We start from the raw sequence: 17,278 nt of genomic DNA, 5'->3' as shown, positions 1-17,278 counted from the left end.
AGTGACCTGGATAGGAGATGAGCCTGTTGATTATAATTCTTCAAACAATTTGTTCCTTAAAACAGGTTCTGATGGCAAGACTCCCTCCTTAAAATTCAGGGAATGAAAATAATCGAATGAGCATCTGGAGCAAATGTTAGTGTTAGTAACTTCTTTGCAATAGACTGGTACTAAGAGTTTCCATTCCTTCAAGTGAGAGCTGGATATGTTTCTGGCTAGGTCAGAGATCACCTCGTACAAAAGATAAGTACTGTACAGAATTAACAGGGCCAGAGTGATCTCCTGAACTGGTTTTTGATCACCTAAAGGAGTCGTAGAGGTTTTTTAAAATCTAATTTCTTGCCTCCCAGGAGATCACATGTTTTTGGGTGGGGTAGGGTGTGCATACATCGTGATGCACAAGATATCACAATTGTGTGGGAGAGGGCAGATATATCAGAGGGCTTTTTTACTGTCCGTCATTGTTCATAAGTTCGTATTTCAAACAGGCAGCACCACTTGTGGAAAGTGGACAGCAAGCACTTATCCATTGTTTGCAAACATGTAACATAATGATATAACTTCCATCATGATGACTTAATTCATGTCAGAAAAAATTGTGTTGCTTCATCCTGATGTATGATTCTTCCAGACTTTCTCTCCCCAACACAGTGAAAATTACCTTTAATATGCATCTTTTTAATCCTAATGGTGCTCTGTATTTTTAACCCACTGAACACTCACTGACATTATTAAAGGCTATTTATTTAGAGATACAGCACTGAAACAGGCCCTTCGGCCCAGTGAGTCTGTGCTGACTGACAACCACCCATTTATACTAATCCTACATTAACTCCATATTCTCTACCACATCCCCACCATTCTCCTACCACCTACCTACACTAGGGGCAATTTACAACAGTCAATTTGCCTATCAACCTGCAAGTCTTTGGCTGTGGGAGGAAACCAGAGCGCCCAGCAGAAACCCACGCAGACACAGGGAGAACTTGCAAACTCCACACAGGCAGTACCCAGAACTGAACCCAGGTTTCTGGAGCTGTGAGGCTGCGGTGCTAACCACTGCGCCACTATGAATGACCCGAATTAGTGAAACACTCAGGGTTCATGGTTATATTTGTACGAAAAGGAACATAGGAACAGGACTAAGCCATTTAGTCCCTCGAACCTGTACCGCCATTCAATGAGATCATGGGTGGTGTGCGACCTAACTCCATATACCTGCCTTTGCCCCATATTCTTTGGCTAGCAAAAATCTATCAATTTCAGTTTTAAAATTAACAATTGATCTAGTATCAATTGCTATTTTTTAGATTCCCCAACTAGCAGACATAGTTTCTCCCAATATACCCTATCTGTTTCCCTTACTATCTTGAAAACTTCAAATCACCCCTTCATCTTTTAAACTCCAGGGAATGCAACCCTAGTTTGTGTAATCTCTCCTCATAGCTTTACCCTTGGAGTGCAAGTATCATTCTCTCTCCATGGCCAATGTATCCTTCCTAAGGTGTGATGCCCAGACCTGCTCGCAGTAGTATAGATGTGGTTCAACTAGGGCTTTGTAAATCTGAAACATGACTTCTACCCTCATGTATTCCAGTCCTCTTGATATAAAGGCCAGCATGCCATTAGCCTTTTTGATTATTTTCTGTACCGAGAATCCTACAATCATAGAATGGTTACAGCACAGGAGGAGGCCATTCAGCCTGTCGTGTCTGTGCCAGCTCTCAGCAAGAGCAACTCAGCCAGTCCCACTCCCCTGTATTTTCCCTGTAACCCTGCAATTTTTTTTCTCTTCAGTTAATTATCCAATTCCCTTTTGAAAGCCACAATTGAATCTGCCTCCACCACACTCTCCGACAGCACATTTCAGATCCTAACCACTTGCTGTGTAAAAAAGTTTTTCCTTATGCAGCCTTTTTTTTGCCATTCACCTGAAATCACTGTCCTCTGGTTTTCAACCCTTCTGCCAATGGGAACAATTTCTCCCTATCTACCCTGTCCAGACCTCTCTTAATTTTGAAAACCTCTATCAAATGTCCTCTTAACCTTCTCTAAGGAGAACAGCCCAGCTTCTCCAATCTATTCACGTAACTGAAGTCCCTCATCTTTGGAACCGTTCTCGTAAAACTTTCCTCCACCTCTCTAATGATTTCACATCCTTCTTAAAGTGTGGTGACCAGAATTGAATGTAATACTACAGTTAAGGCTGAACCAGTGCTTTTTAAAGGCTCAGCATAATTTCTTTGCTTTTGTACTCTACGCCTCTATTTATAAAGCCCAGGATCCCATATGCCTTATTAACCAGTTTCTCAACCTGACCTGCCACTTTCAACGATTTGTGTACATAAATCCCCAGGTCCCTCTGCTCCTGCACTACCTTTAGAATTGTATCCTTTATTTTATATTGCCTCTACTTGTTCTTCCTATTAAAATGTATCACTTCACACTTCTCTGCATTAAATTCCATCTGCCATGTGTCCGCCGTTCCACCAGCCTCTCTATGTCCTCTTGAAGTCTATCACTATCCTCTTCACAGTACTTCCAAGTTTTGTATCATCTGTAAATTTTGAAATTGTGTCCTGCACACCCAAGTCTAGGCCATTAATATATATCATGCAGTGGTCCTAATATCGACCCCTGGGGAAACCCACTATATACCTTCCTCCAATCCAAAAACAACCTTTCACCTCTTTTCTCTGTTTCCTGTGACTCAGCCAATTTCGTAACCATGCTGTCACTTTCTGTTTTATTTCAGGGGCTTCAACTTTTCAAACTAGCCTATTATGTAGCACTTTATCGAATGCTTTTTGGAAGTCCATGTACACCACATCAACCGCATTACCCTCATCAACCTTCACTGTTACCTCATCAAAAACTTAACGAAACTCACCTGTTCATGGTATTTTAATGATCTCTTTGGACCTCCACTATTTCTAGCTTTTCAGCATTTAGAAAGTACCCTTTTTTTAAAATCCTTTTTAGGTCCAAAGTGTACACAATTGCCTACATTGAAATCCATTTGCCACTGTTTTGCCCATTCACTTAATCTATCAACATCTTTTTGTAATTATATACATCCATCTACATTGCTTACAATACCACCTATCTGTGACATCAGCAAAATTGGATTTGTGGCTTTTTATCCCATCATCCATGTCGTTAATGAATACAGTGAATAGTTGAAGCACCAACACAGATTCTTGTGGAACAGCACTTGTCTCATCCTGCCCATTAGAGTACCAACCCACTATCCCTATTCTCTGTCTCCTTTCGCTCAGCCAATTTCCTAACCAGGTCAATAATTTGCTTTCAATTCCATGTGTTTCAACTTTAGCTAACAATCTCTTATGGTGGACTTTATCAAATGCCTTCTGGAAGTCCATATAAATTACATCCATATAGACTCCCCTGTCCACTACTTCAGTCACCTCTTCAAAATTTCCATCAGATTTGTCAGGTATGACCGACTCTTTAGAATTCATGCAGGCTCTCTCTGATCAGCTGAAAATTTTCAAGCTGTTCAGTCACCCTATCCTTAATTAAAGACTCTAGCAGTTTCCCAACAACAGGCTATCTGGGCTATAAACTAATGTTAACTCATCTCCCTTCACATTGCTCAGCTCAATAATAATCTCAAACTAGTTCATTGGCTGCCATCAACAACCACTGTTTAAACAAACATATTTTTAAAAAGTCATTAAAATAATAAACACAAGATTTTTAAAGCTAATGATTATTGGTAACTTTTTTTTCCCAAGATTGCCTTGACAACAATCTTCGTTTCTTACAGCGTCAAGGTTTATGTCAAGGTACAAGGTTCATGTTTGACTTTGTCTGTACTGTGTGTGCCAGGGCTGGGTCACCCACTCTGGGTGAATTTGATAATCATAGATATATGGTTTGAGGGTCATCTTCCACAGACAGGCACTGTTGGTAAGCTGGAAATGAGGATCTTCCATTTGCACATATCGAGGATTACTAGCGAGAGTTCTCACTAGTCGCTCCACTGCCATAGATTCTGCAAATGGAAAAAAACTTTAGATAAGATTTAAGGAAATAGGGATTCATGCGCAGCATTGACCTAAGATTCATTTAGTAAAACATTTTGTTTCATTGAAAACTTAAAAGGGTTTCATTTCAAATTCATTTCAAACCTTTAAGTCTTCTGGTGAAATTACCGCACCGTTTTGAACAATTTGGACATGGTACCATTCATAGTGATACTTAATATTAAAACAATATTATAATATGTATTCTTATTTTCTAAGCCACTATATCAATAGGCACCGTCATCTCCTATACTACTTAAACACTTAAACAGTTCAGAGTGGAACAAAGGCCATGTTGATACACATCTCATTTTAGGTGTTTTTAGATTCTGAAAGTGCGACTATGACAAATTGACTGAATTAAGAAATATAGAAACACTGGGGTTTGAATTTGTCTTGGATGGTAATGCAAAATTATGGGCGGCACAGTGGTTAGCACCGCAGCCTCACAGCTCCACCGACCTGGGTTCAATCCTGGGTACTGCCTGTGCGGAGTTTGCAAGTTCTCCCTGTGACCACGTGGCTTTTCACCGGGTGCTCTGGTTTCCTCCCACAGCCAAAGACTTACAGGTTGATAGGTAAATTGGCCATTAGAAATTGCCCCTAGTATAGGTAGGTGGTAGGGGAATTGAGGGAAGGTGGGGATGAGAGAGGGTAGTGGGATTACTGTAGGATTAGTATAAATTGGTGGTTGATAGTCGTCACAGACTCAATGGGCCGAAGGGCCTGTTTCAGTGCTGTATCTCTAAATAAAATATAAAAGGGGCAATAGCCAATCAACTGTACATTTTATACTCTGCCTGATTTTCTATTTAAATGGAAAAGAATATCAGGCAGAGTGAACAACAGCTTGTATTTATATAGTGTTACAGAATGCCTTTAATATTTTAAAACGTTCCATGGCGCTTCAAAATTTCAAGCCTCAGCAGCTGAAGGCACAAGTGACAACGATGGAGTGATTAAAATCAGGGATGCACAAGAGGCCAGAATTAGAGGAGGGCAGAGATCTCAGAGGGTTGTAGGGCTGGAGAAGGTTTAGGATAGGGAGGGGCAAAGCCATTGAGGGATTTGAGAACAAGGATGATAATTTTAAAATTGAGGAGTTGCCAGACTGTGAGCCAATGGGTGAATGGGACTTGGCATGCGTTAGGATATGGGTGGCAGAGTTTTGGATGAGTTCAAGATTACAGAAGGTAGGAGGCTGGTCAGGAGGGTATTGAATACTGTTTTTGACATGCTTTGTGTGTCACTGTGAAGTCATACACAAAATATTTGTTCACTGTCCTTGCCATTTCCTTATTCCCCATGATAATTTCTCTGGTCTCAGACTCTAAAGGACCAGTGTTTACTTTTGCTACTCTCTTCCTTTTTACACAGCTGTAGAAGCTTTTACAATCTTTTTTGGTCAGTTTATTCTCATATTCTATTTTTTCCCTTTTTATCAATTTTTGGCCATTGCTGTTTTCTAAAACTCTCCCAATCCTTACATGCGAACATACGAATTAGGAGCAGGAGTAGGCCACTCGGCCCCTCGAGCCTGCTGCACCATTCAAAAAGATCATGTCTGATCTGATTGTAACCTCAGCTCCACATTCCCGCCTACCCCTGCTAACCTTTCACCCGCTTGCTTATCAAGAATCTATCCACCTCTGCCTTAAAAATATTTAAAGACTCTGCTTCCACTGCCTTTTGAGGAAGAGAGTTCCAAAGATTCACAACCCTCTGAGAGAAAAAATTGCTCCTCAGCCAGAATTTTATGGTGGGTGGGGGGGGACCCATCCCCCGGCTGAAAAATCGGTGGACAGCCAGCCTCCGCCAGGCCTGGGGATCCAGACTAGATGTTATGCTCCCCAGGCCCTTAATTGGTCTTGGGCGGGACTTCCACCTCATTGAAGCAGGAGGTCTCACCTAATGGCGCTGCCAGCCAGTCAGCAGGCCGGCAGCTCTTAGTCCCAGCAGTGCCACCGGGAGTGGTGGCCACTGCTGGGACTACACCCAGCTGCAGGATGAAGATGACAGGTGGCCCCACAAAAAAGGTACATTTTTAGGGCCTCGCCAGGGACAATTGGTTGAGCCCTGGCTAGGCAAGGATGGTCCGTTTGGGGGGGCAGGGGGCATGTTGTGCATTGGGATTGTTGTGGTTTCGGGGGTTGCCCTCTGTGGGGCACAGGGTGCCCGATCAGGATACCTCATTCAGTTCTACCTATGACTTTGGTTCCTACATGGACCATGACAACTGGATCCTCCCCCTCTTACTCCAAGTTCTTCTCAGCCGCGATGAGATATCCTTTAACCCGTCACCGGATAGGCAATACAACTTTCAGAACTCCTGGTCGTGGCTGCAAAGAACAGTATATATTCCCCTGACTATGCTATTACCTACCACTATCGCATTCCTTTATTCTTCCCCTACATGGATGGCCCCCTGTATCATGGTGCCATGGTCAGCCCATCCGCCCCTGTTCTCATCTGCACAGGTAGCAAGTAACCCGTACCTGTTGGAGAAAGTCAAGGGCCAAGGGTCCTTCATCACTACATCCTGGGTCCCATACTTGCCTGACTCACAGTCACATCCTCCTGTCCCTGACCATTGACCAACTCTAAAATAATACTTAACCTAAGAGGTATGAATAAAATATCCAGGTAACTCTCCCTTCCCTGATGCCCCACTATGTCTGCAGCTCAGACTCCAGCCAACAACTCTGAGCCGAAGTTCCATGAGTTACAGAGACACCTATTGCAGATGTGGTTCTTCAGGGTCTCGCTAGTCTCAAGTCTCGAGTCAAAGAGTCATTATCGCACAGAAGGTGGACATTCGGCCCATGGAATCCTTACTGACTCTCTGTAGAGCAATCCAGTCAGTCCATTCCCCTGTTCTATTCCCAAAAGACAGCAAGTTTATTTCCTTCAAGTGCCTATCCAATTTCCTTTTGAAATCATTGATCATCTCTGCTTCTAACAGCCTTCTAGGCAGCAAGTTCCAGGTCATTACCACTCGCTGTGTATAGAAGTTTTTCTCACATCGCCCTTGTGTCTCTTGCCCAAAACCTTAACTCTCTGTCCCCTAGTCCTTGTACAATCAGCTAATGGGAACAGCGTTTATTTGTCTACCTTATTAAAACCTGTCATAATCTTGCACACATCTATCAGAGCTCCCCTCAACCTCCTTTGTTCCAAAGAGAACAACCCCAGCTTCTCCAACCTTACCTTGTGGCTAAATTCTCTCATATCTGGAACCATTCTTGTAAATCTCCTCTGCACTCTCTCAAGGACCTTCACATTCTTTCTGAAGTATGGTGACCAGAACTAAATGCTATACTCTAGTTGTGGTTTAACCAGAGCTTTATAAAGGTTCAGCATAAGTTCCATGCTTTTGTATCCAATACCTCTATTTATGAAGCTCAAGATCCTATATGCTTTACTAACTGCTCTCAATATGTCTGGCCACATTCTAAGATCTAATCACATGAACCCCTAGATCCCACTGTCCCTGCACACTCTTTAGAACTGTGCCATTAAGTATGTATTGCCTCTCCCTATCCCTTCTGCCAAAATGCATCACCCCAAGCTTCTCTGTATTAAATTCCATCTGCCACTTGTCTACACATGTTTGTAGACTATCTACGTCCAATTGCAATTGACTGGTATCATCCTCACTGTTTGCCATACCTCCAAGTTTGGTTTCAACGGCAAATTTTAAAATTTTACTCTGTATTCCAATATCTAATTCATTTATATAAATATTTAAAAAAACAGTGGTCATAGCTCTGACCCTTGGGAAACAGCACTGTCCACTTCCTCCTATCTGAAAAACATCCATTTACCACAACTTGCTCCTTTCCTATTCCATGAGTCTTAATTTTGTTAACCAACCTTTATGCAATACTTTGTCAATCACGTTCTTAAAATCCATATAGACAACATCCATTGCTTTCCCTTCATCAACCTCCTATGTTACTTCATCAAAAACTTCAATTAGATTAGTCAAATATGATCTGCCTTTTAGAAATCCATGCTGGCTATCCTTAATTAAACTGATTAGTGTTTCTAAAACCTTACCCACCACTGATATTAAACTGACCAGTCTGTAGTTACTAGGAATGTCCTTACACCCTTTCTTGAATATGGGTGTCACGTTTGCCACTCTCCAATCATATGGCACTTCCCCCGTATCTAAGGAAGATTGTAAGATTATGGCAAGCCCTTCCGCTATTTCCACCCCCACTTCCCTTCGCAACCTGGGATGCAAGCCATCCCGAACGGGTGACTTATCCACTCTAAGCATAGCCAGACTTTCCAGTGCATCCTGCGTATCAATTTTCACCCCATCCATTTTTTTTTATTCGTTCATGGAATGTGGGCGTCGCTGCCAAGGCCAGCATTTATTGCCCATCCCTAATTGCCCTTGAGAAGGTGGTGGTGAGCTGCCTTCTTGAACAGCTGCAGTCCATGTGTGGTAGGTACATCCACAGTGCCGTTAGGAAGGGAGTTCCAGGATTTTGACCCAGCGACAGTGAAGGAACAGCGATATAGTTCCAAGTCAGGATGGTGTGTGGCTTAGAGGGGAACTTTCAGGTGCTGGTGTTCCCATGTAACTGCTACCCTTGTCCTTTTAGGTGGTAGAAGTCGCGGGTTTTGAAGGTGCTGTCGAAGGAGCCTTGGTGCATTGCAGCAGTGCATCTTTTAGATGGTACACACTGCTGCCACTGTATGTTGGTGGTTAAGGGAGTGAATGTTGAAGGTGTTGGATGGTGTGCCAATCAAGCGGGCTGCTTTGTCCTGGATGGTGTCAAGCTTCTTGAATATTGTTGGAGCTGCACCCATCACACTCCTGACCTGTGCCTTGTAGATGGTGGACAAGCTTTGGAGAGTCAGGAGTTGAGTTACTCGCCGCATGATTCCTAGCCTCTGACCTGCTCTTGTAGCCACGGTGTAGTTCAGTTTCTGGTCAATGGTAACCCTCAGGCTGTTGATAGTGGGGGATTCAGTAATCATAATGCCATTGAATGTCAAGGGGAGATGGTTGGATTCTCTCTTGCCTGGTACTTGTGTGGCATGAATGTTACCTGCCACATATCAGCCCAAGCCTGGATATTGCCCTGGTCTTGCTGCATGTCTATTCGGACTGCTTCAGTATCTGAGGAGTTGCGAATGGTGCTGAACATTGTTCAATCATGAGTGAACATCCCCACTTCTGACCTTATGATTGAAGGAAGGTCATTGATGAAGCAGCTGAAGATGGTTGGGCCGAGGACACTACCCTGAAGAACTCCTGTAGTGATCTCTTAGAGGTGAGATGATTGACCTCCAACAACTATAACCATTTTCCTTTGTGCTAAGTACAACTCCAACCAGTCGTGAGATTTCCCCCTGATTCCCATTGGCTCCAGTTTTGCTAGGGCTCCTTGATGCCACACTCAGTCAAATGCTGCCTTGATGTCCTCTACCATCTCCACTTCTACCAATATTCTGTCAGAATCCTCTTCCTTAGTAAACACCAATACAAAGTCTTCATTAATATTATAGACTTGCCCTGCACTTCTAAGCATATATCACTTCTGTTGCTCCTAATGGGTCCTATCTCACCTCTTACTACCTGCTTACGATTTACATGCCGGAAGAAGATTTTTGGGTTATCTTTTATGTTAACTATCTTTCTATTCTCATATTGTCTCTTTGCCAGTTTTATTTTCCTTTTCACTTCCCCTCTCAACTTATTGTATTTGGTCTGGTTCTCGCTTGAGGAATTTACCTGACATGCATCATTCACCCTCTTTTTTTTGTTTCATCATATTCTCTGTTTGCTTTGTCATCCAAGGAGCACTGGCATTGGTTCCCCTGCTTTTCCCTATTGTTGGAATGTACCCAGCCTGGACTTAAAACATCTCCTCCTTAAAGATCACCCATTGCTCTGTTACAGATTTTCCTGTCAAACTATGGCTCTATTTTACCCTGTCTACATCCCCTCTCATCCTACTGAAGTTAGCCCTCTTCCAGTTGGTAAGTTCTACTTTAGTCTTTGCCCTTCTCCATTACTGATACCTTCTTCTTCTTTGGCCTCCTTGTCTCGAGAGACAATGGGTAAGCGCCTGGAGGTGGTCAGTGGTTTGTGAAGCAGTGCCTGGAGTGGCTATAAAGGCCAATTCTAGAGTGACAGACTCTTCCACAGGCGCTGCAGATAAAATTGGTTGTCGGGGCTGTTACACAGTTGGCTCTCTCCATGCGCTTCTGTCTTTTTTCCTGCCAACTGCTAAGTCTCTTCGACTCGCCACTTTTTAGCCCCGCCTTTATGGCTGTCCGCCAGCTCTGGCGATCACTAGCGACTGACTCCCACGACTTGTGGTCAATGTCACAGGACTTCATGTCGCGTTTGCAGACGTCTTTAAAGCGGAGACATGGACAGCCGGTGGGTCTGATACCAGTGACGAGCTCGCTGTACAATGTGTCCTTGGGGATCCTGCCATCTTCCATGTGGCTCACATGGCCAAGCCAACTCAAGCGCCGCTGGCTCAGAAGGGTGTATATGCTGGGGATGTTGGCCGCCTCGAGGACTTCTGTGTTGGAGATACGGTCCTGCCGCTTGATGCCAAGGATTCTCTGGAGATGGAATGAATTGAGACATCGGTCTTGGCTGATATACATTGTCCAGACCTTGCTGCCGTAGAGCAAGGTACTGAGGACACAGGCTTGTGTTTCGGACTTTTGTGTTTCGTGACAGTGCGCCATTTTCCCACACCCTCTTGGCCAGTCTGGACATAGCAGCGGACGCCTTTCCCATGTGCTTGTTGATTTCTGCATCGAGAGACAGGTTACTGATGATAGTTGAGCCTAGGTAGGTGAACTCTTGAACCACTTCCAGAGCGTGGTCGCCGATACTGATGGATGGAGCATTTCTGATATCCTGTCCCATGATGTTCGTTTTCTTGAGGCTGATGGTTAGGCCAAATTCGTTGCAGGCAGCTGCAATCCTGTCAATGAGTGTCTGCAGACACTTTTCTGTGTGGGATGTTAATGCAGCATCGTCAGCAAAGAGGAGTTCCCTGATGAGGACCTTCCATACCTTGGTCTTCATTCTAAGACGGGCAAGGTTGAACAACCTGCCATCTGATCTTGTGTGGAGGAAAATTCCTTCTTCTGAAGACTTGGACGCATGTGAGAGCAGCAGGGAGAAAAAGATCCCAAACAGTGTAGGTGCGAGAAAACAGCCCTGTTTCACACCACTCAGGATAGGAAAGGGGTCTGATGAGGCACTGCTATGCTGAATTGTGCCTTTCATATTGTCATGGAATGAGGTGATGATACTTAGTAGCTTTGGTGGACATCCGATCTTTGCTCGTAGTCTGAAGATACCACGTCTGCTGACGAGGTCAAAGGCTTTGGTGAGATCTATGAAAGCAACGTAGAGGGGCATCTGTTGTTCACGGCATTTCTCCTGTAGCTGGCGAAGAGAGAACAGCATGTCAATGGTGGATCTCTCTGCTCGAAAGCTTCACTGGGCCTCAGGGTAGACACGCTCAGCCAGCTTCTGGAGTCTGTTTAAAATGATTTGAGCGAAGACTTTCCCCACTATGCTGAGCAGGGAGATTCCACGGCAGATGTTGCAGTCACCGTGGTCACCTTTGTTCTTATAGAGGGTGATGATATTGGCATCGCGTATATCCTGTGGTACTGCTCCCTCATCCCAGCACAGGCAAAGCAGTTCATGGAATGTTGAGAGCATAGCAGGCTTGGCACGCTTGATTATTTCAGGGGTAATGCCGTCCTTTCCAGGGGATTTTCCACCGGCTAGAGAATCAATGGCATCACTGAGTTCCGATTTTGTTGGCTGTTCGTCCAGCTCATCCATGACTGGCAGAGACCGGGTTGCATTGAGGGCGGTCTCAGTGACAACATTTTCCCTGGAGAACAGTTCTAGGTAGTGCTCCACGCAGCGATCCATTTGCTTGCATTGGTCAGTGATCGTGTCCCCTGATTTAGACTTGAGGGGGGCGATCTTCTTGATGGTTGGCCCAAAAGCTCTTTTAATGCCATCATACATTCCTCTGATATTTCTGGTGTCGGAGGCCAGCTGAATATGGCTGCATAGGTGTTGCCAGTAGTCAATTGCACAGCACCTGGCTGTTCTTTGTGCAGCACTTCTGGCTACTTTAAGTGCTACAGATGTTAACTTGCTGGGGCTTTCTTGTAGTTCAACAGTGCAGTGCGCTTAGCGGCTATGACAGGTTCCAGCTCTTCCATGTGAGATTGAAACCAGTTTGCATTCTGCTTCTCACATTTGCCAAAGGTGGTCATTGCTGAGTCATAGATGGCGTCTCTGATGTGGGCCCACTTCATCTCTGCATCCCCTGCAGGAGTGTTTTGAAGGGCTTTTTCAAGTAAATTTAGAAACTTATGTAACAGTTGTGGATAAGAAATTCTATTAGTGTTGATGCGAGGGCGGCCCTTCTGCTTGGAGTGATGTAGCTTCTTTGGTTTGAGTTTAACTTTGCTGCACACCAGGGAGTGGTCAGTGTCGCAGTCTGCACTGTGGAAGCTGCGTGTGATTTGGACACTGTTTAAAGAGGCTCGCCTTGTGACGATGAGGTCCAGCTGGTGCCAACAATGTGATCTTGGGTGCCTCCATGAAACCTGATGACAGGGTTTAGTATGAAAGAACGAGTTGGTGATGCAGAGGTTGTGATAGGTACACAACTCCAGCAGTCTCTGTCCATTCTTATTCATCCTTCCAATGCCATGGCGCTCAAGGCAGGAGGGCCATGAGTCATGGTCGGCCCCAACCCTGGCATTAAAGTCCCCCAGCAGGAACAAATGTTCGGTATTAGGAATGCTACTAATGATATTATGGAGTTCCTCATAGAACTGGTCTTTAACTTCATGTGGGGAGCAGAGTGTTGGAGCATAAATGCTGAGTAGGTGTACTGGACCAGAGGCGGTGAGCAGTCGGATGGACAGTATGCGTTCCAAGCCATTTGAAGGTGGCTCTATCATGCTGAGCAAAGAGTTTCTGATGGTGAAGCCCACTCCATGCTGTCTTGGTTCTTCAGGATCCCTACCCTACCAGTAGAAGTCTTGCTCTCCATTACTGATATATACTTTATGATACAATGACCACTCTTACCCAGGTATTCTCCCAGGCACTTAGGCCACTTGGCTTACCTCGTTCCCAAGCAACAGATCCAGTAATGCCTCTTTCCTAGTTGGACCAAGAACATACTAGTCAAGGAAGTTCTCCTGAACCCATTTCAAAAATTCTGACCTCACCCTGGAGAGCTTCCCTTTATGGCCTCCAACCTTATAATTCCTCAACCCCTTACATCCATTTCTACCTCCTTCCCAAAATCCACAAACAAGACAGACCTAGTAGACCCATTGTTTCAGCTTGTTCCTGCGCCAGTGAACTGATTTCTTCCTATCTGACTCTACTTTTATTTCCTTTGTCCAGTCTCTTCCCGTGACTCTTCCGAGGCCCTCCATTACTTCAACAGTTCCCAGTTTTCCAGCCCTCACCGTCTCCTCTTCGCCATGGATGTCCAATTCCTCTACACCTCCATCCCCCACCAGTACGGTCTGAGGATTCTCCGCTTTTTCCTTCAACGGAGGCCCAACCAGTCCCCATCCACCACCACCCTCCTCTGCCTGGCTGAACTTGTTCTCATATTGAACAACCTCTCCTTCAACCCCACTCACTTCCTCCAAAAACAAAAGGTGTTGCTATGGGTACCTGCATGGGTCCTAGCTATGCCTGCCTTTTTGTGTGATATGTGGAACATTCCTTGTTCCAGTCCTACTCAGGCCTGCTACCTCACATCTTCTTCTGGTACATTGATGACTATTTTGGTGCCACTTCCTGCTTGTGCTGTGAACTGGAAAATTTAATTGACTGTTTCCAATTTCCACACTTCTCTCACATTCACATGGTCCGTCTACGACTCTTCCCTTCCTCAACTTCTCTTTCTTCCTTTCCACTTCCTTCAAGGACTTGATTCATTCTCCCAGTTTCTCCATCTCCATCATATCTGTTCGGACGATGCAACCTTCCATACTAGTGCTTCCGATATGTCTTCCTTTTCCTCAACCAACGATTCCACCCCCCACCATCCACACCCTCTCACCAACCATGAGGGCCCTCAACTGTGTCTGATCTATTTCACACTCTTCTTCTCTCACCCCTTTCCCTCCCTCCCAGAACCACAGTATGGTCCCCCTTGTCCTCACCTTCCACCTCACTAGCCATTGTATTCAACAGATCATCCTCCGCCATTTCTGCCACCTCCAGCGTGATGCCACCACCAAACACAACTTCCCCTCCTCTCCACTTTCAACATTCCGAAGGGACTGTTCCCTCCGTGACACCCTGGTCCACTCCTCAGTCACTCCCAACACCATCCCCTTTTCCTATGGCATCTTTTCATCGAAGCACAGGAGATGCAGCACCTGCCCTTTTCCCTCCTCCCTTCTCACTGTCCAGGGCTCCAAACACTCCTTCTAAATGAAACAGTGATTTCCTTGTACTTTTTTCAATTTAGTATTCCGTATTCGCTTCTCACAATGTGGTCTCCTCTCCACATTGGGGAGACAAAATGTAGACTGGGTGACTGATTTACAAAACACCTCCGTTCATCTTTCAGAGTGACTCTGAGCTTCCTGTCGCTTGTCATTTCAATTCTCCACCTTGCTTCCACTCTGACCTTTCTGTCCTTGGCCTGCAGTCTTTCAATGAAGCTCAGTGCAAGCTTGAAGAACAGATCCTCATCTTTTGGCTGGGCACTTTACAGCCTTCTGGACTCAACATTGAGTTCTATAATTTTAGATCATAACCTCTTCCCTCTTTTTTATTTTTTTTGCTGGTTCGTTTTCCAACCCCCCATTTCTTTTTTAATCTCTATTCTTTGTCTGTTATCCTGCCATTTACACCTCATCCAGACACATCTTGTTTCTTTACCTGTCCCTTTACCACTCCCTTTGGCTTTGTACCATGAAAGCTTTTGTCATTTAATCTCTCCTGCTCTCCACCCTATAACAGATCTTGACTTCTGTTCTTCTTCCCCCTACCCCCTTTCACTTGCTCAAAACCTATTACATTTATAACTTTTGCCAGTTCTGGTGAAGGTCCCAGATCTGAAACGTTAATTCTGTTTTTCTCTCCGCAGATGCTGCCTGACCTGCTGAGAATTTCCAACATTTTCTGTTTTTGTTTCAGAAATTCCTCCCCCTCCTTTCTCTTTGCTCTAACATTGTCCCAAACAATATTTGGGTGATTAAAGTCCCCTAATATCATCACTCTTTAGTTCTTGCACATCTCATAGAATCACAGAATTGTTACAGCACAGAAGGAGACCATTCGGCCCATCGTGTCTGTGCTGGCTTACCAAAGGAGCAATTTGCCACTCCCCCGCCTTCTCCCTAAAGCCCTCCACATTCTTCCTTTTCAGATAACAATTCAGTTTACTCTTGCATGCCTCGATTGAACCTGCCTCCACCACACTCTCAGGCAGTACATTCCAGATCCTAGCCACTCGCTGTGTGAAAAAGCTTTTCCTCATGTCGCCATTGCTTCTTTTGCCAATTTACAGATATCTGTGTCCTTTGGTTCTCGATCCTTCCACCAATGGGAAAGTTTTTCCCTATCTACTCTGTCCAAACCCCTCATGATTTTGAAAACCTCCATCAAATCTCCTCTTAACCTTCTCTTCTCCAACTTCTCCAATCTATCTATGTAACTGAAATTCCTCAGCCCTGGAATCATTCTTGTGGATCTTTTCTGTATTCCCTCTAATGCCTTCACATCTTTCCTAAAGTGAGGCACCCAAAACTGGACGCAATACTTCAGTTGTGGTCAAACCAGTGTTTTATACATGCTTAACATTACTTCCTTGCTTTTGTACACTATACCCCTATTAATAAAGCTTAGGATGCTGTATACTTTATTAACTGCTCTCTCAACCTGTCCTGCCACCTTAAATGATTTAAGCACATAAACCCCCAGATCCCTCTGCTCCTGTACGCCCTTTAGAATTGTATCCTTTATTTTATATTGTCTCTCTGTATTCTTCCTACCAAAATGAATCACTTCACTCTTCTCTGCATTAAATTTTATCTGCCACTTGTCCACCCATTCCACTAACCTGTCTATGCCCCTTTGAAGTTCTACATTATCCTCCTCACAGTTCACAATGCTTCCAAGTTTCGTATCATCTGCAAATTTTGAAATTGTGCCCTGTACACCAAAGTCTAGGTCATTAATATATATCAGGAGGAGCAAGGGTCCTAACGCCAACCCCTGGGGAACTCCACTACAAACCTTCCTCCAGCCCAAAAAAATCTATTAACCACTACTCTCTGCTTCCTGTCACTCAGCCAATTTTGTGTCCTTGCTGCTACTGTCCCTTTTATTCCATGAGCTATAACATTGCTCACAAGTCTGTTGTGTGGCACTTTATCAAATGCCTTTTGGAAGTCCTTGTACACCACATAAACAGCATTGCCCTCATCAACGTTCTCTGTTACCTCCTCTAAAAACTCCAGCAAGTAAGTTAAACACGAATTTCCCTTAACAAATCCATGCTGACTTTCCTTAATTAACCCGCATTTGCCCAAGTGACTATTAATTTTCTCCCAAATTATCATTTCTAGAAGCTTCCCCACCACCGAGGTTAAATTGACGGGCCTGTAGTTGATGGGCTTATCTTTATTGAAAAAGGATGTAACATTTGCAATTCTCCAGCCCTCTGGCACCACCCCTGTATCTAAGGAGGTTTGGAAGATTATGGTCAGTGCCTCCGCAATTTCCACTCCCACTTCCCTCAGTATCCTTGGATGTATCTCATTTGGTCCTGATGCTTTATCAACTTTAAGTAAGACGGCTTATCCAATACCATCTCCTTATCAATTTTAAACTGCTAAAGTGTCTGAACTACCTCTTCTTTCACCATGACCTGTGCAGCATCTTCTTCCTTGGTAAAGACAGGTGCAAAGTATTCATTTAATACCTCAGCTATGCCCCTGCCTCCATGCGTAAATCCCCTTTTTGGTCCCTAGTCGGCCCGAGTCCTACTTTACCACCTTTTTACTGTTTATATGCCTATGGAAGACTTTTGGATTCCTTATTGTGTTAGTTCCCAAGCTCTCTTCATACTCTCTCTTTGCTTCTCTTATCTGCTTTATCACTTCCTTTCTGAATCTTCTATATTCAGCCTGGTTCTCGGTCATATTATCCATCTGACATCTGT

At 44.3% G+C, this 17,278-nt stretch overlaps 1 protein-coding gene across 2 annotated transcripts in view; it reads right to left on the bottom strand.

Annotated features, from left to right (window-relative positions):
- Nucleotides 1-1,098: 1,098 nt before the first annotated feature.
- Nucleotides 1,099-17,278, bottom strand: part of LOC137355454 (uncharacterized) — a 121,566-nt gene continuing 105,386 nt past the window's right edge. The window contains exon 7 of one of the 2 annotated variants that reach the window (XM_068020619.1): nucleotides 1,099-4,018. In XM_068020619.1, the coding sequence (XP_067876720.1) occupies nucleotides 3,819-4,018 (200 nt within the window). In that variant the 3' untranslated portion in view covers nucleotides 1,099-3,818. The remainder of the gene's footprint in view (nucleotides 4,019-17,278) is intronic. The other variant, XM_068020710.1, reaches the window with a different exon arrangement.

The sequence above is a fragment of the Heterodontus francisci genome, chromosome 1 (genome assembly GCF_036365525.1).
Source record: "Heterodontus francisci isolate sHetFra1 chromosome 1, sHetFra1.hap1, whole genome shotgun sequence".
Lineage (NCBI taxonomy): Eukaryota > Metazoa > Chordata > Chondrichthyes > Heterodontiformes > Heterodontidae > Heterodontus > Heterodontus francisci.
This window is presented reverse-complemented; position numbering and strand designations above follow the sequence as displayed.